Genomic DNA, 24,112 nt, shown 5'->3' on the forward strand with positions numbered 1-24,112 from the left:
TTCCTCATATAGCAAGCACATTTTTCTTTAGATGTTCAAGTCCATCAGATGAAATGGTATAGTACTTCCACAAACCTCTGCATATCATCCTGTATCATTTAAGTAATCTCTAGATTTATGATACCTAATACAATTTGATAACTATATTATTAGGGAAGATGACAGAAAAGTAAGTACAAACATGTTTCCCTCCCAAAATATTTTGATGTGTAGTTAGTGGAATGCATGGATGTGGAGAGGGGAGAGGAGAGAGGAGAGAGGGGGAGGGAGGGAGAGAGAGGGAGAGAGAGAGAGAAACAGGGAGAGAGGGAGAGGGAGAGAGGGAGAGAGAGAGAAAAACAGGGAGAGAGGGAGAGGGAGAGAGAGAGAAAAACAGGGAGAGAGGGAGAGAGAGAGGGAGAGAGGGGGAGAGAGAGAGAGAGAGAGAGAGGGAGGGAGGGAGGGAGGGAGGGAGGGAGGGAGGGAGGGAGGGAGGGAGGGAGGGAGGGAGGGAGGGAATGATAATATGGATGGATGAACAATGGTCTCCAAACACAGGGTATCATAACTAGAAGCATAATTTCAATTATCTGTTTTTTGTTGTTGTTGTTTCCCCCCGCCCTTTTTTTTTTGGCCTGGGCTGGCTTTGAACTGTATTCCTCAGATCTCAGCTTCCTGAGTAGTTAGGATTATAGGTATGAGCCATAGGTGCAGGCTTTTTTTTTTTTTAAAATAGAACTCAAAGCCTGTGCCTGGTAATCAAATCCTCTACCAAAGAACTCTATCCCATCTTTCAGATTAATATGGCTATCTGAGTACTATATACACAGTTCTACAAAATATTTTAAATAATTTTTCATTGATCCTTACAAAAATACACAGAGAAATAAGATAGGTAAATGAAGTAAATTGTACATGCTACAATAAGAGGTACATTCAGAATTAGAACTCATATTTGCTGATTCATCTTCTCTGGGGAATGCCTGTGAGTTTAGGACATAATAAAGTTAGTACTTATCAAGACCTGCTAAATATACACCCTAATTAAAATACTGATGAGGTATAAATATGTTGGAATCAGAATGAGCCTGTAATCTTAGCTACTCAAGAGGCTGAGATCTGAGGAGGGCGGTTCAAAGCCAGCCCAGGCACTAAAGACCACAAGACTCCAGTTAACACTAGAAAACTGGAAATGGGGCTGTGGCTCAAGGGACAGGGCAGTAGCCTGGAGCTGAAGAGCTTAGGGACTGCACCCAGACCCAGAGTTCAAGCCCCACGAACCACCAAAAAAAAAAAAGAATGACTATATCTGAGGTTCAGTCTTTACTGCTTAAAACAGACTCAGTTTTCTTTGTGAATTTTACTAATCATAGTGAATGGTAACAATATGGAAATCAAATGAGATAATATAGGGATACATTTGGTATACTACAGGTACATAAGTGTGATTCCTCTTACTATTTTTATTAATAAGCCTTTAATATTTAGATTACTGTATGTATATATTAAAAATGGCAATTCTAGATACCATATGTACATTACAAATACTAGATTTAGGTATAAAAACTTAATATTTAGTATTTTTTTCTCCTGAGTTTCATATACAAATATGCTTTACAAGTTTTTTCCTCCTGAGTTTTGTATGCAAATATACACAAATGTACCTTTAGAAGGTACATTAAAAATGAAAGGGGGAGGGACAGCACCTTTCCTCTTGCTCATATAGATATAGGACATGCTTTCTGTATACTGAGGAAAAGTTTGGTTATGATTTCAAAAAACTTTTATGTAATATTTCTTTATAAAATTTGAAAACATTTCTGCGAGTAACCATTTGTATATGATCCAACGTATTGAAAATGGACTTCAGTGAATTCTTATAAACTAATCATTGCTAGTATATTAAGAATATAAAAATCACTGTAGTCAAGGGATTAAGTTGCAAAGTTTAACTTAAGAGTTCTATTTCAAGTAAGTGACATCACTGAATATACTAAGGAGAAAACTACATACAAACTCACAGTAAGCTTTTATAACCCTTTAGCCACATGCTGGTGATTCATACCAGTAATCCTAGCTACTCAGAAGGCTGAGATCTGAGGATCAGTTTGAAACCTGCCCATAACCTCTATAACTTTAATCCCTACAGCTATCTCTAACTAATATTAGCATTTTTATTTTCCAGTTTTCTACCAATATGCCATAAAACATTCATATGCAAACCGCACTGCTATAACAAGATAGTTACTTTTCTTAAATTTAACTACTGGCTGATAGGCAAGGCACAATGTATAACTTAAAATACAATCAACATTTAAATCAAGAAAAGAAAAGGCCTCAGGGCTGGTTTTGTTCTCATCAATTAAAAAAAAAAAGCTAGGTGCTGGTGGCTCATGTCTGTATTTCTAGCTATTCGGGAGACAGATCTATAGAAATAAGTTTGAGTCAATCTGGAGAGCAAGTTCATGAGACTCCATCTCTAATTTCAGAAATAACCTAAGTTAGAGGTGTGGTTCAAGTAGAAAGCCAAGGAAGCACAAATCCCAAACTCACCTATCAGTACAAATAAAATAATGACTGTAACACTAGAACTACTAATCTGAGCTCCTGAAATGACTTGAGAGATCCCCTATACATATTATAATGTGGCAAACAGAGTATAATTGGATCTCTCTTGGAAGTGAAGCTTATGCAGAGGGTTGCTATTGTGTTCAAGTGATCAAGACACTGGGAAAGCCTAAATTCAAATCCAAAGTCTGCATTCTTTCTAAGTCAGGCTTAAGCACAGTAATCCCATTTCTAGAAATTTATCCTCAGGAAATATGTATATGAAATATGGTTTTCAAAAAGTTACACTATTGTTTCAAATCAAAACAGAAAACAAAGTATGTGATTTATCAATAAAGGGCTGATTATAAATACATCACTTATGTGGTTTTAGATAGTACTGTATACCTTTATAAATGAGATCTTTGAAAATGAGTTTATATTAATGAAAAAGTGTAATGGAACTTTCTAAACTGTGCCAGATCCATAGTCCACAGACTATAAAGCATGATACCTGCCTATACCTCTGAGATCACCAACGAACGTTGTAAAGACCATAAAAAGAAGCTGATGTAAAGTTCTGCTTAATCTGTTGCTCTAGCCTTTTACATCAGTGGCAGGTATCCCAAGTTCTCTTGATGCCACAAAATTCATAAATGGGATCAGCATGTTCTAAAAAAACATGGTGATGAAAAAGGGAAAAAAAAGGTTCCACAGCATCAAGCAGTGTAATACTTGAAACCTCATCATTAAAGTGACAGTTTTCAAGTGCCATTTATGATGCCCTAGTCTGGAAACATCCCAGCTAACCCATCTGATCAACAATTTCACAGATGGAAGCACTTGATGGCTAATTGGCAAGTCTATTATTCAAATAAAACAGCTCTCTGTACCTCTTTTTTTCATTATTACAAGTCAAGGTATAACCTGGTAGGTCACTTAATTAGCTTAATGGGTCACATAATTAGCTTAATAAGTGATACCTCTTTCTCAAAACATTTTTTTTAGTAAAACAATATATTCGGACAATTTTTTAGAACTAATTTCTGATTTGTAAAAAGTAATAACAATGTTTTAAGAAATGAGTAAAAAAAATGCAACCTTCTTTGAAAGGTTGTACCGTTGTAACTGTGCCAATGTGTCAATATATACATTATCAGAGAGAAGAATATAAACTATTCACTGATTTCTTGAGTGTTTTTTCAAATGTGGATAAAGTCAGAATAAAAAATAACCCTCTTACATATTTTAACTTCCTAGAAATAAAAAAATCAGGTTCTTACAATTAAAAATACTATATTTAAAAGGTAGTTATATAAAGCAAGTAGCTGGTAGCAACACTATAGAGCTTTTCTATGAGAAAATATTTTTGATATAGGCTAGGCATTGTCATCAGAAAGACTTGTGTTCCAACTTAGTGTCATTTCTTATTTAGTTCTTTGACCCAACCCTATGATATGGAAATAATTATCACTACTTATAAGGGACTAAATGAGAATACTAGATATATAGAATATACTCAGTATCAGCCCAGCTCTTTGGCTCTCCCATCCCAATTCTGTAAGAACTAGAAGGATTCCTGATACAGTAGCCAATGGAGGCTGCTTTTCTTTCTGGATCCATACATTTGCTCTAGATCCCAGTGACAGTTATATTTCTTATTCAGAATATCTGGCTACAATTTTCATAACATTATAATATTAAAATACTCCAAGGAAAGAAGTATAGAAAAACTAAGCTTAAATATTGCCTAGCATGCACAAAGACCTGGGTTTGATTCCTCGGTACTACATACATAGAAAAAAGCTGAAAGTGGTGCTGTGGCTCAAATGGTAGAGCTCTAGCCTTGAGAAAAGTCCAAGGATAGTGCTCAAGCCCTGAGTTCAAGCATCAGGACTGCTAAAAGAAAAAAAGAAAAGGAAAAAAGAAAAACTAAACTTAAATAAACACAAAGATCTCAATCTAAAAAGTAGAACAGGAAATGTATAATGACTAGAACTGCAAGCTAGGAATGGTAATCATGGAACCTGGTAAATACTACAGTGAAGTAAAAATTACCTCCCTATAGTTAAATATAGATACATTATAGTAGCAAGATATATGCTAAGTAACAAAAGAAGTAGTTTCAATGAGATACAAGAAATTTTTCTTTCTACAAAGCCAAATAAAGCATTTTTCCAACACTAGTTTTTGCTGTTTTATTACTTATATTTTGAGTTTTGTTTGGGAGAGGGCAGTGCTAGGGAATCAAACAAACTGAGGAAATTGGGAATACTATGAGTGTTCTACCACTGTACCAATGACCTATATACTACTCCTAATAATTTATTTGTTGTTGCTCGGTTCTGGGGCCTGAATTCAAGGCCTGGGCCCTGTCTTTGAGTTTCTTTTTGCTCAAGTCTAGTGCTCTATACTTAAGCAACAGCTCAACTTCTTGCTTTGTCCTTTGTTTTTGTTGCTTTGGTAATTTATTAAAGATAAAAATCTCATGGACTTTCCTACCCCAGCTGGCTTTGAACCTGGATCCTCATATCTCAGCTTCCTCAGTAGCTAGGTTAGGTATGAACCACTGGTACCTGGCCTAATGCTAATACATTTTTAAAAAGCATTCTGCTTATTATTATTAAAGTTCTGATGATTGTAGCAGTAGAAGGATACAAAACTAATTAACCAGGGGTCAGGAGTTTGGTCTAATGGTAGAATGCTTGCCTAGCATGTATGAAAACCTGGATAATTCCTCGGTACCACATTCATAGAAAAAGCAGAAGTGGTGCTGTGGCTCAAGCGGTAGAGCTCTAGTCTTGAGAAAGCCCAAGGACAGTGCTCAGGCCCTCAATACAAGCCCCAGGACTGGGGGGGGGAAAAAAAAAAAAAACAACAAAAACTAATTAACCAGAAGCTACTAGACAGGGAAGTAAAAATGTATTCCAGTTAGATAATGGTGAACACATAGACAAAAATATGAGAAAAGTAATCACAATCACTAATTTGCACTTCATTGTCTCCAAGCCTTCCCATCATGTCCTTCCATCACAGGAGAAACTGGCAACCATTTGAAAAGCAGCACTGGAAAGTTGCTCTTTGAAGACTATTAGTTTGCTTTGGTGGTAGCTTCTACAATATTCAATATAGACAGCATCTCACAAAGAATCACCTTGAATGTGTACTAGTAAAGCCCAACCTTGCACAGCAAGGTTTTAAATTACTATGTTAACAATAGAACTGAAATGAAAATACGAACTGAAAATTTCAGAAGTTGCATTATTCATGTTTAAGACAGAAAAATCAAAAAGTTGGGACGCCAGACCTTCAGCATAACCAGTACAACATACATGTAAGAAAGATTAAGGGTAAGGAAAGAAAAGGAAGCCGGGTGTGATGGCTCACACCCTAGGAACTCAGAAAGCTGAGATCTGAGGATCACGGTTCAAAGACAGCCCAGGCACTAAAGAACATGAGACTCTTATCTCCAATTAATCACTAGAAAATGGGAAGTGGGGCTGTGGCTCAGGGGTAGGGTGGAAGCCTAGAGCTGAAGAGCTCAGCACCCAGGCCCAGAGTTCAAGCCCCATGACAAAAGAAAAAGAGAGAGAGAGAGAGAGAGAGAGAGAGAGAGAGAGAGAGAGAGAGAGAGAGAGAGAGAGAGAGAGAGAGAGAGAGAGAAAAGGACTGGGGGTATGGCCAAGTGGTATTGCCTAACAAGCATGAGGCCCAGAGTTCAATCCCCAGTACTTAAAAATACAAAGAACAATAAAAATTGGAGCCTGGATCTTTCAGGGTCATAACATACACACATTTGTTAAGCTTACCTTTTTTGTTCTCCATTTCATACATTCTTTCTACATAAACATGTATTATACTCAGAAGTCATATTATTGCCTTCAGGTTTAAAATGTTAACCGGGATATTTTCCCTCATTTTAATTTAATCTTGTCTCACCAAAATATGATTAATTATTGTGGACAATTTCATTTCAGTATCACTCAAAAAGAAAAACAAGAACTACTTCTCTTATATTCTAAAGGACTCAAAATAATTTATTGTAATTTCTTACCAAAATAGAAATTTAACATTCACAAGTTTTCCTTGAAACACTTGTCACAACTAGAATGTTCAAATAGAATGACATGGATAGAATGCACCCACCAGGAATTTGTTTCTTTTACTTAAGAAGCTTAAGAGCAGATTTGAGACCTCTTAAGGGCATTTTCAGAATTAATTCTTGACCCCTCAACTTAACCGGAAGGAAAATGGTAAAATAAATATAAGAATACTCAAAAAGGCTTTTATAAATATGCAAGGGGATAACATCAGATAACTCAAAGGAAAAAAAGAGATAAAGAAAAGGCAGAAGTATTCATATACATACACTATATATACTAATAGAGGCAGGCTAAAGAATTAGCAATATAAAGAAACTCAGAAAAGGTTTTTTTAAAATACTGCTAAATCATTTCCCAAGATTTTTTAAAGAGCTGTTTGATGACTGTCTTCTACTTAAAAACTTTTTAATGGTTTTTCAACTCATTCCACAGATTATTTTACAAGGCTTTGCAAAATCTAGTCTTTAACCACCTATCTAAGGCCATACCATTCAAATTCAAGAAAGGGAGAAAATGGATATGGAATATTTAGGAAATGCAAGATTAAAAAGTACTGAAGTCAAGCACCAATGGTTCACACCTGCAATCCTAGCTACTCAGTAAACTGAGATTTGAGAATTATGGTTCAAAGCCAGCCTGGGCAAGAAGTCTGTGAGATTCTTATCTCCAATTAACCACCAGAAAGCCAGAAGTAGTGCTGTGGTTCAAAGTGGTAGAGCCCAGGCTTTGAGGAAAAAGAGCTGAGGGACAGTGCCCAAGCTCTGAATTCAAGCCCCACACCAAACAAAAAAATAAGTAAGTAAATAAATAAATAAAAGTACTGAAAAGTAAATTCAAATGAAATTTTGAGTTTGTCCCATTTGGCAATATTTTTAAGGAACTAAATACAAATGTTAATAAATATCACGTAATGTCAAGTGGAATTTAATGTTAGCAATATCTTGTTATTTTGTTTTAGTTTGGACCTTTGTATGAAGTAGAAGGGATACTACATAAAAAGCTGAAGTTTCTTTTTATTCCCTTCTCATTAATTTGATGTAGGTTATCTAGGCTTGTACATGATGGCCACTAGGTACATTTGAATACCTTAACATAAAATACATATTTGACTATCTAAATTTAAACAAGTTTAAAATCTAGTTCTTTAGTTATACTACACACATCTTACGGGCCCAACAGGTATATGGGAGTACAATAACTAGAACATAAAATTTCATTCTTCAACTTTCTATGCTGAAGTGCTTTGCAATTTGTTAACATGCCAAACAATTCTGTCTCCTAATATATGAGTTTCTCTAAAGTAAATAAATCGAATTGCTGAATATTATCCTAGAGTTTGAGTACCTTCAACTTTATTACACACTATCAAATTTCTTTTCTAAGTAGCTTTGACCATTTATAATCTATACTTGATGTGTTCATTGAATACCTTTACATTTGGCTTACTATTTGCAAGGGAATGCTTTATACATTGAATTACAATCTTTCACTAACATCTCCTATACCCACATACCACCCACTTCTCCACATAAGAAGAAAAGCTTCCATGAGAATTCCTGCTTCCCTAAATTTTCATTAGCATATACTCTTATCTCCAGTTAGTCAATAAAAAGCCACAACTAGCTGGGCTAGAGGTAGAGTGCTAGCCTAGCATGCACAAAGACCCAGGTTTGATTCTTCGGCACCACAAAACAAAACAGAAATACATCATATCTAACTTTGAAATTATTTTCTAAAATCTAGCCACTGAAATAATTTTTTAAATGTATGCATGTGCAACATGCATGTAATTTCAACACTGGAGAGACTAAGGCAGGAAGATTAAAGGTTCAAATGCACCCTAGATAGACATTCCAGGCCAGTTATAGCTACACAGCAAAATTCTGTCTCAAAACACACGCAGCAAGATTAGATAGACAGACAGATAAGCAGACAGAAAGACAGATAGATTATATGTCACCACATTTAGAAAGGCTTCAACATCATTTACCTATATTTTTCCTTAGTTTTGCATACTGAAGCCTGTATCATAAACTTCATATTTTGGCCACTTAGGACATAACAGACAAAAAGATAATACTGACTGTTCTTTGTCCTACACTGGACCTATGCCAAAACTTGGGAGAAAAAGTTTTAGGAGTATTTTTTACAAAAGTGTCACTGGATTTCTGACTGTTCTAAAATGTACAGGTCCTATTCCATTCTCACTCAAAGGCTAAGTAAAAAAGGCTTCAACTCAAGTGATGCCATTTTTTTCTCAGTATTGCCTCTTATCTTGCTTATTTCTCAGTGGATTATGACTGACTTCCAAAACTAAAAGAATCAGAAAATTAATCATTATTTAATATGTAAGCCCTGTATCAGCAATGTTATCCTAGCACTTGGGATGCTAAGAATGGGAGAACTGAGATTCAGGGCCAGCCCAAGAGGAAACATTCATAAGAACATTTCTCAACACACTGCTGGTTGCTAGTGAGTTGGCATATGCCTGTCATACTAAGTTACACAAGAGGCTGGGATGAACAGAAAATTTGTAACACTCCACCGCATAAAAAGAGTCTAGATAGGGTGAGGCACATCTAACATCTGAGCATCTATGGGAAATTTAAAATAGGCAGATTGTAATACAAGTGTTATCATGGGTAGGAAGTAAGTCCTGATCTCAGAAATAACCAGCAAAAGTTGGGCACTGGTAACTTACATCTATAGTTCTAGCTACTCTGGAAACTAAGATCTAAAGCTGAGATCTGTTAAGAGCCCAGACAGATAAGACAGAGAATGCTGGCAATTAGGCAGCAAAAAGCCAAAGCTATGCACCTACCTCCAGTGGTATAGTGATAAGTGGGAGTAAAAAAAAGCAAGAGTAAAAGATTCTGAATTCAAGTCCCAACATTGATGAAAACAAAAACAAAAAATGCTTTAACAAAAAACGGCTGGAAGCAAGCCCCAGTCCAGTATCACCAAGGAAAGGGGGGGATGGGAAAACTAAACTAAAATTTTTCTAGATACTACATTTTTTCAGTCTTATCTCCTGGACTTTGACTTTGCCTTTACAAACTGGATGCCAAGATTTAGAGCAAGATGATTACAAGCTGGGAACAAGCGGGGTTCATGTCTATAACCTACGTCACTTAGGAGGCTGAGATGAAAGGACTAAGGTTCAATGCCAGCCAAGTAGAGAAATTCTACTTTCAATTAACTAGCAAAAAGCATAGCTAGAGAACTAAGTGGTTGAGAATCAGCCATGAGAATGCAAGTCAAGTAAGAGTACAAGGCACTGAGTTCAAGCCCCCACCAAAAGTTACAGCAATGTAACTTTTGACAGAATCATCTTAGCGTTTTTTGAAAATGTCAAATTGTTAAGGATGTCAGCAAAGTAAATTAAGGTATATTTAAAATTTTTAAATATTATTTTAAGTAACAGCACTAACAAAATATTTGCTTCAGCTCTAAACTAGAGTAAATTATATTGAAATAACTGTTTGTAGACAGATATAACTGTTTTAGCCTACCACTGTTCAAGTACTTACATTTTAAAATGTAACACTGCAATAAGCTCTAAGCTGTTATATACAAATACAATGACTATAAACATAATGATCATATTTATAATCATTATAATAAAAGCATGATAAAAGCTGTGGGTGAAGAATGTCATAAGATTGTTAGTATGAAATAATTCAGAGGAGAAGGCCAATAGCCATTTGCAATCTCAATTACTCAGTAGGGTTGGGAAGAGTACAGTAAGTTTAAGACTAGCCTAGGTAACTTAGCAAGACTACTTCAAAATAAAAAAGGGAAGGAGTGTAAGATAGTGATAAAACGCTTGTCTAGCATGCCTGAGATCCGGGTTCAATCCCCAATATAAACAAATAGTCTATACAGGTTTAGAAATTTTAACAATTTTAGTTCAGTAATGGAAGAGACTATACTTTCATGACAGTAAAAGAAAATAAAGAAGTAAAATATGAGTATACTGTTCTATAGAATTTTTAAACAAATGAGACAAAAAGGATTATTAGACTTCACTTTGTATATATAATACCCCAAAACATCTTTTTAGTCAGTTATCAGTGGTGACAGTAAGGTTTCAAGAACACGGGAGTAGAGACTATGGAAGGATTAGACTTCGAAAAGAAAAGGATGCTCTTCTATTGAGGGAACTAGAATGAACACTGATTTGTTTTTTTGTTGGGGTTTGTTTTTTTTTTAACTGTATTTTTTTTGGCACTGGAGATCGAACCCAGGACGTTGCACTTCCTAGGCAAGCGCTTTGCCACTGAGCTACATCCCAGCCCTGATTTGTTTTTTTTTAATAACTATTTAAAATTCCTTTTTACCTTCTAGCCCAACTGTTATGCCTAAATAAATCAATCAAGTCAAAGAAATATTAGTGTCGACTGGGATTATAATACTGTAATTGTATTATTACTATTAACTACATAAAAAAAAGGTGACCAATGAGATTAGCATACAGGGCAATGCTTAAATGTCATCTAATAGTAGATTACATTATAGATACTATGACCACTGGTATATCTAATATATATATATATAAAATATACAATAAAAAGATAGCTAAGATAAAGATAACTAAGATAAATAAAGATAACTGATTCAAAGACCTCTGGTAGAGTTTTATGGGGTTGGGGTGTTGTTTAGTAGAATACTTCCGTAACATGTGCGAGACCCTGGACTCAATCCCTAACACAAACCAACCAATCCAACAACAAACTTGAACTTTGTATTAAAAACTAAGAATCCTGGGGCCAGGAGTTTGGCCTAGTGGTAAAAGTGCATGCCAAGCATGCTCGAAGACCAAGGTTCGAGTCCTTGGTACCACCTATATAGAAAAAAAGCTGGAAATGGTGCTGTGGCTCCAGTGGTACAGCTCCAGCCTTGAGAAAGCCCAAGGACATTGCTCAGGCCCTGAGTTCAAGGCCCAGGACTGGCAAAAAAATACAAACAAAAACAAAATATATAAAAAAAAAATCTAAGAATCCATGCTGGGCACTGGTAAATCATGCCTATACTTCTAGCTACACAGGAGGATAAGATCGGAGGATTGATGCTCAAAGCAAGCCTCAGGAGCAAAGTTCATGACACTCTCATCTTTGCTTAACCACCAAAAAACTAGAAAGTTTAACTGTGGATCAAGTAATAAGAGTGCTCTAGCCCTGAGCAAAAAAACAGATAGCACTCAAGCCCTGAGTTCATAGCACTAGCATATAGATAGATAGATCTGATAGATAGATGGATCCATAGTAGATTTAGATATCAAGTTGGGGGGGAGGGGAGGATGAGAGACAGAGAATGCACATTTCATTCTTATTACTAGAAAGTAATACTTAATATTTCATGATATAGAAGAAATTCAGTATTTGTCAATTTAGTCCTAGAATAAGTTTTAAGGAGGAAAAAAATGATTATAGAGAATCTGATAAAGGTGCTACCATTAACAAAAAAGAACTCTACAAATTATTCCTTTTAGAATTTGTCACTCAATGGGGATGATTCAGATTCTTAAACAAACTATATTTTAGTTCCAGTAAGATTATAAACTGAGTGCCTAAGATCCAGAATTGAAACTGATGAGATTATTAAGCAAGCACTAAGATTGCATGTAACACAATGGTTTCCAGTGTTCTCTGAGAATAAGTATAGGCCAGTTAGTACTCATTATCACATGTCCAACCATCTTTCAGCATAAATTCATTAAGATGGATATATAATTTGCTGAATCTAATGCCTAAGAAAAATTATTTGGGGGCTGGAAGACTGAAGACTGCTCAGCAGTAAAGTACCCATCAAGTAAGCAAGAATTCCTGGGTTTAAAATCTAGCTAAAAAAAAGAGGAAAGAAAGAAAAGAATAAATGAAAAGATATTTTGGTATTTAAGCGTGATATAACTTCTGTTAGGAAGTCTACTAAGGCAATATTTAAATCCACAATTTGCAATTAAATTTACAGAATATCCCTATCACCATAGCTCACATCTCACATCTTTATACACCAGAGAATGGGTTATATAAACGTTACAAAATGAAGAATTAAGAAGAAACTGGCTGACATCAAAAGCATGTGAGAAACATTCAAAACATCAAAAAGTACAATTGCTTAAAAAGTACAGCTTGCCTACTTTTTCATGACATATTAAGTTTACAATTTAAACTAGAAATAACATGTCCTTTTTTTCCTAAAAGGTAACCATAATTTTGTATCTCAAAATTTTAAACAAACAGAAAAAATTCTTATTTTAGAAAAAATAGTAAATCGAAGAAATACATGCTTTCCATACATTGTTTAGCGTTATAATGCATCAGTAAGGTTAGCTCCATACCATGTTGTTGGATGATTTCTTTGTCTTAGGATAACTATCGAAACACATGTAGTTTACACACTATGAAATACTTATGGAGTTTGCATACTAACCTGGCCAAGTCCAGGCATACCTCCTCCAAGTCTAAGAAGTCTGTCCATATTTCTAGAAAACAGAAACAAAGGAAATGTTCCTAAGTACAAAAGTGTTTACTCAACTGTTATCTATATAATTCACCTTCAGTCACTCAGTATGTCAAAAATATTGGTGGTAATTACAACACAACATCAGACTTCCTGTTAATTAACACCACATATTAATTCAAGAAGCTGTCTTCCATGCTAATTAACAGACCTTATTTTACTGCTTTAGTTTTGGGTTATCCCCAGTTTTAAAGACAAGCAATCTAAGCATACTTTCAAAACTTTGCTATCATTAATTATATTTTCTTATTATTATCTAATAAACTACCTGAATGAGGAAAAAGTGTCTGAAATGCTTATCATATGTATGATTGAATTTCCTTCAATTTGTCTAGAGTGTACAAATAAAAATCCTCACTTTTAAATTAAATTTTAACATCCTCATTAGTAAGTTCTGTGCTAATTAACTTACAGCTTGTCAGTTATCATCAAAACTACATGTGAAAGACATTGTGAGCAGATTATGGATCTCTGAATTAGCATCAAAGGCTTTTTAAAAATGAACTCATTATTCTAAAAGAAATACTATAAAGTAAACATTAATACATTAAGATAGTGTTCAAGAACCTATGGAGATACTACTTCAACTGTAGATACAAACCTTTTTCACTAAGGAAACTGAGCTGCTGTTCTCAATTACAATTTCAGAGTTCATCAATACAAAGAAGATTACTATCAATTTATTTTGATTGTTTTGAATAACTGTACAAAAACTTGAGAAACTGAAAAGAATTAACAAAAGTACTTAATACATTCTCAAATGCAAAAAAGTAACCAAATTATAAAATTTAACAGTATAACAGTTCCTTGTAAAATAAAAACGTTTTCTCTATTTGAAAACTGCTAATATGTATTCTTCTAAATGTATTCATTAGAAACTAGTATTACTAAACTATTCTAAATTAAGTGCTAACAATATTTGTCCATGTTGTTCTTCAAGTTAGAACTGTTATACAAACTCAATGATGTACAATTTGCTCTACAACTGCTGAACCAAGCAGTGGCATTTAAATTCTACAGATATTAAATAATAATACTACAAACTTTATTCAAGCTCACATATAGAAATGTATAAAAACTATAAAGCTCAAGGAACCATCACCTAAATACTGGAAAAACAAAACAAAAAAACCCACAATCCACACCTCCAAAATGCCTCCTGCCAGCCTCCACCAAACTGCATAGGTGGACCAATAGCAAATACCAGTGCTGTGACTTAAAATTTTATATGAATAGAATTAGATACTTGTTGTATCAAGCTTGTTCCACTAAACATAAAAATTTATGTGACAATAAATTCATCTGTACAAATGAAAAGGCAAGATAACTTAATGCTCCAGACAAAACTTCTACTTCACCACCTTACTCATCTAATATCTACAATAACATCTTATCAAATTTTCATTAAAATTCCTCAACTCAAATACAGCATTCAATATATACCCTATTTTAAAAACAAAAAAAACTACTCTATATAAGCATATTTAAAAACGTTATCTTCTAAATATATTATCAAAGAAGAAAAAACTGGGACCATTTTATCTTACAAACAAAAACAAAGCATAAAATACATTTTAGGTATAAATATATATATATGCAAATATATATGCATATTCTAGGCCAAAGTCAATTCCCAGCTGTGTTCAGTTTTATCTACTCCCTCTGTGTTGTTTCTGATGACTTTACACAGACTCCAGATGCTGTGAATATACATGAGCAATGTGGGAAACGGCGGGACAGAAAATCTGGCAGGTCAAATTTGTGTTTTCAGCAAAACTAAGTGTCTCAATCCAGGAAAAATATTTAACAAATTAAAATGTTTCAGATGACCACATTTTAATAAAAATACTAACATTTGGTATGAAATATACTAAAATCTAAATCAGAAAACTTTAAAAAATCTGGTATCTACTACACTTACATAATTTGGTGTCTGCTAAAGAAAAATCCTTTTTCTTAGTATGTATCATATCCTGAAATAAAAGTTAAAGGTAAAATACAATTTAAAATCTCACCTGTTCAGTAATAAAGTCTTTAAGGTATTAAGCTTCAATTTGATGAGTTTGGACAAGTTTCTTCTTAATTCAAACTTTTGCTACTATTAGGCAGGTATAATTTTTCCAGAAACTACTTTTTCTTTCCTAAAAAAAGCAAATTAGAATAATTAATTTAAAAACTAAAGAGGATATTTTTGTACCAATGTCATTTCAAAAAGCCAACTTTAGGCTGAGCATGGTGGTGCATGTTCATCTAATATCTAAAATCCCAGTTGCTTAGGAGCCAAGAGACTGAGAAGACTGCAATTGAGGCCAGTCTAAACAAAAATGTTACAGAGACAAAAAAGGTTACAGAGCACTAATAAGCCAGGCATGATCTTTCACATATGTAATAAAATCTACAAGGGAGGCATATATGCAAAGATCTAGGCCAAGGCCAACTTGGTTAAAACTACAAGATTCTATCTGACAAATAACTAAAGCAAAAAGAGCTGGGGGCGAGAATGCCTACGAGGCATGAAATCCCACATCACAAGAAGTTTTAGAAATGAAATAGAAACCAGGTATTTGCTTACTTTTGCAATGCTGTGGATCACACCCAATGCCTCAACTATGCTTGGCAAGCATTCTACCACTGAGCTATACTCCAGCCATAAATTGATATTTATCATTTCCTAAGAACAAAAAATTTACCATCTCAAGCAGCTGTGGGGCAGAATGTTTAAATTTTGTTTGTCTATTCCATGCTGACACTGTCTAAAGAAAGGCTCACATTTTATGGCATTTTGTTGGTCTAGATGTTTCTCAAAATATAAAATTTACATTTATAATCATTTCATCTCATTTACATTTATTTTTACTTATTTATCGGGGAGGGCAGGTACTGGTATTTGAACTCAAGTCTTAGCCCATGCTTCCAGTCCCTATGGATTTATTTTATTTATTGTGTGCCAAAACAGGTCTTGACTCTCCATCTTCCTATCTCTGCTTCTCTTCTAGTTTAAATTACTAGTGCCAGTACAAGAGGTATCCTCTTCAAGATAGTATCTAACTTTTTGGCTGGAATGGTCTTAAACTATCATCCTCTCATCTCCATCTTCCATAAAGCTGGGATTACACCTAGTCCCAGTGATATTTTCAATTAGAAAGTTCATTCTACTGTGCAACTAACATAAAGGTTAACTACAAATTATTACAAAGCTGTGATGTATTATGTCATCTTAATAATATTTTCCTTTGATTTGTTTTTGTGTGTGTGTGCTGGTATTGGGGGCTTGAACTCAGGGCCTGGATAGTGTCCCTAAGCTTTTGTGCTCAAACCTAGCTTTCTATCATTTAAGCCATAGTTCTACTTCTGGCTTTTTAGTGGTTAATGGAGATGGGCTTTCTCACCTAGGCTGGCTTCAAACTGGTATCTTCAGATCTCAGCCTCCTAGGATTACAGGCATGTACCCGTGGCATTTTTAAGTGAGCCAATCATAATCCTTAGAAATAATCATTTCTTAATGATTAACAACTATCCCGAAGATTAAGATAACAAGATAGAACAACAGCAATAATTTGGATAAGACAATTTAAAACAAACTACACCAACTATATAATCCTTCAGTTATTATCGTGGTACCTAAAGCATTGGTTCATCTTTCAAGATGAAAATGGCTGAGGCAGGAAGATTCCAAATAGGCCAGAATAGACTATGTAGCAAAACGAATATATACCTACATAGAAATAAGCATAATATGTCTCATAGCTTGTGATTCCATTTATGTGAAATACCCAATGAATCCAGAAAAAAGCTGACTGGAAAGAAAACTAGAGAAATTATAATGGATACAAAATTTTTCTTTCAAATGATAAAAATGTTCTAGAAAAATATTGGGGCAGTGATGGCAGCACATTGTGACTAAAACAAATGATACTAACTAGTCACTTCAAAATGGTTAGATTAATAAGTTTCTTCTCAAATCAGTCATCCAACAATGTATCACATCATTGTGCAACAAGTACATATGTTACTAAACATATAATGTATTTGGTCTCTTACAATGCTGATATAAAATTCCCAACTGGAAAATGCTAAAATTTACCCAACAGAGAAAAACAGAAAATACAGTTGGGTGCTGGTAGCTCACACCATTAATCCTAGCTACTCAGAAGACAGAAATAAGTAAGAATCCAGGTTTGAAGGAAGCCTAGGGCAAAGTCTGTGAGACGCTTACTTCCAGTTAACCACCAAAATGCTGGAAGTGGAGCTGTTACTCAAGTGGGAGAGCACTAGAAATGAGCTAAAAAAAAAAAAGCTAACAGTACCCAACCTGATCTGAAACTCCAGTATTGGCACCAAAAACAAAACAAAGACAATACAATATAATATTGAAAGAAGTCACTAGACTTATTGCTAAAAACAAAATATTTTGCAAATACTTTGCAAATGCAATTGAAAAATGAGAAAAGCTGTGAAGGATACTGGTGGTCAGATTAGTGAATCATTATGTTAGTGCTTAGTGCTGCTGACCTATATACAAAACAAAAGTGGTTAAAATAGTAAAATTTATGTGGCACATATTTTACAACCTTACCCATGAACACAGTGTAACAATTACAAGAAGAAACAGAATAATAAGCTAAAGCCTATTACAAAATGTATTTGTACTTCTGGATTGGTCTTATTGTTGTTGGTGGCTTTGTTTTTGGAAGGCATACAGATTAAACCCATAGTCCTTTGTATGCAAACAAGTCTTCTACTATTATGCCTCAAAACCCCTACAATAAATTTGGAATACAGAACTAATCTTCACAAGATAATGTTCCATGTTCATGCATGAGGACTGATGAACAATTAATTACATTAAAAAGATATTGACCATTTAATATTTCTTAAAGACCAGGAAAATACAGAATAAATATTTATACTTGTATGTAAGCTTTAATAACATTTCTAACGTTTGACAATGTCCCTTTATTTTCATGACCTAGTGGTACAAAGAATAAAAAAAGGTCCACTTGGAACCAGATGGTAAATGATGATGAATATTTTTCTTAGTATATGACAGTTAAGTGCTATGATTTTGCAATTAGAATATTAAAATTGAAATACTGGCTCTTAACACTTATTAGCTATGTGCCTGGGTCTCAGCCTGTTTCCTCAACCACAAAAGGAAGATAAGGACAGCACTGATCTCCATAACAATTTTAGAAGATTAAAGGCAAATGACACAGGAAAATACAGTTCAGGAACAAAATAAGTGAAGAAGGAATGCTACCTGTTGTTATCATTTTAAGAGAGTAGTTACCAACACAGACACTTCCTCAAATAGCTTGCCACTTAAGGGTTTTAAAAACACCACATCAAGCACACCTCACAACAGTGAAATAATCACAGTAAGACAAGGACTTGAATTCTGCAGCACTGAGCAAACTTCAAAGTTAGTGTTACAATGTAACAAAAAAGAAAACTTTGTAATCCTAGAAATAAAAGCAATACAAAAGGTCTGTGAGAAAAGGAAGAACAAAGGGTGAACAAATGGTACTCAGAAGACTCTATGTGGAAAATGAACTAAACAAGTTGTGAGTGCGGATGAAGAAAAAACCTGGGGGAGCAAGTGAAAAGGTAACACTGTCGAAAAGAAACTATACAACATTCCTGACTTAAGTAACTTTAACCCCTTTAAATAACAATTTTTAAAAAGGTCTGTGAACCTAAACTAAGTTTTTATAGCTCTCAATAAAAATTGAGATTCCGTTGTATATAAGTACCATACCTTCCTGGTCCAATTATCTACTGAAGGGCATCTGAGTTGGTTCAATATCTTCACTATGGTAAATAGTGCTGCAATGAACATCGTTGTACTAGTGGCTTTAGTATGTCCTTGTTTCTGGATGTTTGGGTAAATACCAAGGATTAAATTGCTGGGTCATAGGGGAGCTCTATGTTTAGTCTTTTGAGGAATAGCCATACTGCTTTCCATAGTGGTTGAACAAGTTTACACTCCACCAACAGCGTAGTAGTGATCCCTCCTGACTACATCTTCCTGGCCAAATCCCGGCCAGCATCTGTTGTTATTAGATTTCTTGATAATGGCCATTCTAACTGGAGTGAGGTGGAATCTCATACTTGTTCTGATTTGCATTTCAAAAAGAATGACATGGCCCCATTTGTAAGAAAATGGAAAGACTTGGAAAAAATCGTATTATGTGAAGTAAGCCAGACCCAAAGGAACATGGGCTCAATGGTTTCCCTCATTTGTAATAATTAGCACACATCTAGGACTCTCCTAGCAGAGGATTACAATAGCTCAAAACCTAGGTACATAAGGTCATATAGGATGAGACTAAATGAAAGGATCTCTAGGATATGGAAACAAGAGCTTTATCTTGTGTGATTGTTGTTCTTAATGTATTATGCTCTTTCTCTTCTCTTTTTTGCCCTTTGGTTAATCTCATATTGTTACGGTATCTGACTTTGTTATCTGGTATATTGTATATATGTTTATTTGATTATTTGAACTAGGAAAGAGAAGGGGGGAAAACAAGATGACTGAGGGGGAGGAAATAGGGACAAAAACATGAGAAAGGGGTATCAATGTGTGAGAAGTAATGCACCTACTAGCTAGCAAATGTAACTGTAACCCTTCTATACATTACCCCAACAATAAAAAAATAATTTAAAAATATAGAGGTTACAAAAGCTCATTCATAAGATGATCAGTTTATTCAAAACATTATTAGGCAGTATGAATAAAGTGATTAACAAATCTGTCATATAAAAACTAAAGGTAATAATCCTAAGTAGCAAAAATAAAAATTATGTTTTCTTAATTTTAAATCAATATCTGATTAGAATCTCATACTGTTAGATTATATTTAAAAGTCTAAGTCCTTAAATTTTAAAATCAGTATATATAACAGTGAATAACTGCAGCAGATCTTTCAAAATTATATTTTTGGATTTTTCAACTTTTCAGACTCTTTTTATTTTCTGCCAGTCCTGGGCCTTGAACTCAGGACCTAAGCACTGTTCTTGGGCTTTCTACCACTTGAGCCACAGCACCACTTTCAGCTTTTTTCTTCATACTGAAGAATTGAACCTGGTCTTAGTGCATGCTAGGCAAGCATTCTACCACTAGGCTAAACTCCTGGCCTCTTTTCAGACTCTTTTTAACCAGAGACACTAGTGTCCCTAGAATTTATAAAATTCTGCAAAATCTGGATAGCCTTATCCATTCAGGCTTACTGTGAGGTTTCTGTTGTTGCTTGATTGGTTTGGGAGGACAGTACTAAGATTTAAACTCAGCACTTCATGCATGAGTCATGTTTCCAGTTTTGTTTTGTTTTTGCCAGTCCTGGGCTTGAGCTCAGGGCCCAAGCACTGTCCTTGGACTTTCTCAAGGCTAGAGCTCTACCATTTGAGCCTCAGCACCACTTCCAGCTTTTTTTCCTATGTATGTTGTACCGAGGAATCGAACCTGGGTTTTCGTGCATGCTAAGCAAGCACCCTACCACTAGGCCAAACTCCTGGCCCTCCAGTTCTTTTTGCTCTGATTATTATTTATTTTTAATTTCCTACATTGTGCTCCCAATGCTCTAGTTATTGTTGAGATAAGGTCTCGCAAACTTTTTTGCCCAGGCTGGAACTACAATTCTCACAATATCAACCTTTCTTGTTTGTAGCCACGTGACGTGTGTACCACTGTATCCAGCTCTAGTTGAAATTGGGGCTCTCACATACTTTCTAACTTCAAACCTCAATCTTCTAAACATTAGTCTCCAAAACAGTTAGAATTACAGCATGGCTACATTAAGCTTCATTGCTCATTTCTTATTAAAAAAATTCATTGTGCGGTTAACTATTATAACTTCTTAGACTAATACTAAGTCCATTTTAAACTACTTCAAATACAGTGATTTTACTATATTTGGTTTGGTTGGTTGGTTTTTGGTGATGCTGGGAACTAGACGGAGAGCCTTACGCATACTAAGCAAGTCCTCTACAACTTAGCTATTTTAGCAATTTATCATAGTAACACCAACTCAAGCTGGCTTTGAACATACTGTTTCACTATATTTCTAATTTCTCTATTTTCTACCTCGTAAAAAGTAATTATGAGCTTCTTTCTGTAGAAGTAGAGCCAGAAAGAGTTAACATTAAACAAAACTTAAAAAACAAGACCACCACCTGTCCACAGTTTGGAAGAATTTTAAGTATCTATCACAGTACTCCCTAATTATAACACCAGGAGAAACATTTACTGAGTGTTACCTTGTGCACTCAAGAATGAATCAGGAGGTAGGCAAGATATAACCCTACTTTTTTATTGAAGAATTTATAAATATTAACATTGATTTTTACATCATATTTCAAATGTCCTACTTTTTAAAAAAGATTAAAAGATCTGACATATTGTATTTATGTTTGTTTATTTGAAATAGGAAAGGAAAGGGGGGAAACAAGATGAGTGGAAAAGGAAGGGGGAGGGAAATGGGAACAAATACATGAGAAGGGGTATCAATGTATGTGAAGTAATGTACCTTCTATCTGGCAAATATAACTGTAATCCTTCTATTAATTATAATAAAAAACTTTTATAATTAAAAAAAGATTAAAAGTAGAAGACCACTGTGTAGAGTAGAAAAGTCTCTATACTGACAAAGAGGTAGTCTGAGCAAACCACATAGAGACGTAATGAAATCATTTTGCACAACTAATTGATGCTAATAAAAGGTGTGTTTTTCTTTTTAAGACAAAAAGAAAAGCCTGTAAAACTAACACACTTATATTCAAATCCAGGTTTCACCACTAATTCACTGTTGTCTGGAACAAGTCAAACTTTCTTCTGGTTAAATATCTGAAACCTCATCTGTAATACATATCTAAGCTTGTATCTGAACTATTTTATAACTGGTAGGGATTATTCTCTCAAATTCTCTAATTTTACAGATGAGAACGTCAAAGTATGGTAAAGCAGAAGTGAAATGTCTAATGAGTGCAACTAAGGTTCATGATCAAAAAAATCACAGCAGAGTATTCAGGCAAGCTGAATAGTGAAACAAACATTTCTACAAAAGCAGGGCACAATTCATATTTTTCAAACAAGCAGCTCCGAACCTACATACTTTGTATGAAATGTATATGACAAGTTCAAAAATAGGATGAATCCATGTCATTAAGGTTAAAATCCAGCTTTCCAATTAGAACAATGCATTTTCCAAGTACCTTGTAGGAAACAAACAAGAAACAACCACAGAAACAGATGAGGCTAAAATCAAAGACTATTACTTCAAACTTTCTCTGCCACGTGCCAGTGGCTCACAACTATAATCCCTGTTACTCAGAAGTCTGAGATTTGAAGATTTCAGTTAGAAGCCAACCAGTGCAGGAAAAGTCTATGAGACTCTTAATACAATTAATCATCAAAAAAGCCAGAAGTAGGGCTGTGACTCGAGTGGTAGAGTGCTAGCCTTAAGCAAAAGAAGTTGAGAGACAGTGCCCAGATCCTGAGGTTAAAACTCAAAACTGGCATTAAAAAAAAAAAAAAAAAACAAACTCTTGCAAGACAACTTTATCCTGCACAAATTTAAGACAACACTAAACACATCTTGACTGTAGTTTATTCTTAGGCACTATAAATCTTAACCTCTATAAATGTACAATAATCCAGATGCTTGAAAAGCTACATAACTTAATCTTTAAAAAAGTCTTACATGACAAGGCAACCATTATGCCATTATGTCAATCTCAAACTGTGTAAGTTTATTTCAACATTATCACTACTTGTCTTGACTCTCAAACTTTTTATTCAGTCATTAGATTTCTATTTAAACTCTTTCAAAACTTTTACATTTTTTTTCTTTTGACAAGTACTGAGATAAGTTCCCAAGAAAAATAAATCCTAAGAGGTAATGTCAGATTTCATAGCTGTAGGGATTTCTACTTGACTCAAAACAGAAAATATCAATTCACCGACAACTACCCAATTAGAATACAGAAAATCAGTAAGCGTAGCAGGAAGAACTACACTGTTTTGATAATATTCAAGCTTAAAAGCAGTACCTCTCTGAGGATTAAAAAAAAATGCAAACCTAAAATGTGTGTGCGTGTGTGTGTGTGTGTGTGTGTGTGTGTGTGTGTGTGTGTGTGTGTGTGTATGTTAAAAAGGACAGAGCTTACGGGAGCTGGGGAGACAAGAGGAGCAAGTGATAAAGCAAACTTGTATTCTGGAAAAGTTTTCTGGTGTCTCCCTTGTGCTGCAGATTGCCGAGAAGTTTTTCAACACTAGAACAACTACCGACAGGAGACCAGCAGGCCATAAACAAGGCTGCTCCCAGAGTGTCCAGGAGACGGTCCCGAACTGTGAAAGTTGAAACCACTGAAAGAAGAAGACCCCCTCGCAGACCTGAACCCTGCCAGAGAACCTGGGGCATCGGCGGAGAGCAGGAACCGGCCCCAGTTGCTCTCTCAGGGTTCCGGCCTCCTGTAGCAGCTCGGCTGGGAAACGTGACTCAGGAAAGTCCGGGGCTGGCAGCGGCCTAGCGCGGCTACCTCCGCGGATTGCCCGCGCCAATCTTCTAGGCCTCACCTGAACAGTGCAGGGCAGGAGGTGGCCGTCTGGACCTCGTCTGGCCTCTACGGTGACGCGGCGGCGGCAACAGCGGCTCAGATTCGGCCCGGCTCTGACTCCGCGAACCGGCGATGAATCAGCCCGATTCCATTCAAAAAGAGTCGCCCGGGCCTCAGCCGCGAAGCACTTCCGGGTTCACGGCTCCACTACGGCTTCCGTTCCCCCCGACGGCCAATAGGAGCCAGGCGGGCGTCCCAGGCCGAGCGCGCCGAGCGGACGGCGCGGGCGGTACCTGGGTCGTCTCCTCCCTGCAAGGCGAGGCGGAAGTGGGCGCCCGGGCCGCTCCGCCCCTCTGACGGCCTCCGGTTCCTGCACCGCCGTGCTGCCTGCGGCCGCGGATCGGGCC

The 24,112-nt window shown here is 35.6% G+C and overlaps 1 protein-coding gene across 1 annotated transcript in view; it reads right to left on the reverse strand.

Moving 5' to 3' along the window:
* The window catches only part of Psmd14 (proteasome 26S subunit, non-ATPase 14), an 82,290-nt gene extending 58,388 nt beyond the window's left edge, over window positions 1-23,902 (reverse strand). The window contains exons 1-3 of the mRNA XM_090342748.1: window positions 23,725-23,902; window positions 15,167-15,292; window positions 13,062-13,113 (exon numbers count right to left, since the gene is read on the reverse strand). Coding sequence (XP_090198874.1) covers window positions 13,062-13,109 — 48 coding nt within the window. The 5' untranslated portion in view covers window positions 13,110-13,113; window positions 15,167-15,292; window positions 23,725-23,902. The remainder of the gene's footprint in view (window positions 1-13,061; window positions 13,114-15,166; window positions 15,293-23,724) is intronic.
* Between the last annotated feature and the right edge of the window lie 210 nt (window positions 23,903-24,112).

This window comes from Megascapheus bottae, chromosome 12 (genome assembly GCF_031878675.1).
Source record: "Megascapheus bottae isolate mThoBot1 chromosome 12, mThoBot2.hap1, whole genome shotgun sequence".
Classification (NCBI taxonomy): Eukaryota; Metazoa; Chordata; class Mammalia; order Rodentia; family Geomyidae; genus Megascapheus; species Megascapheus bottae.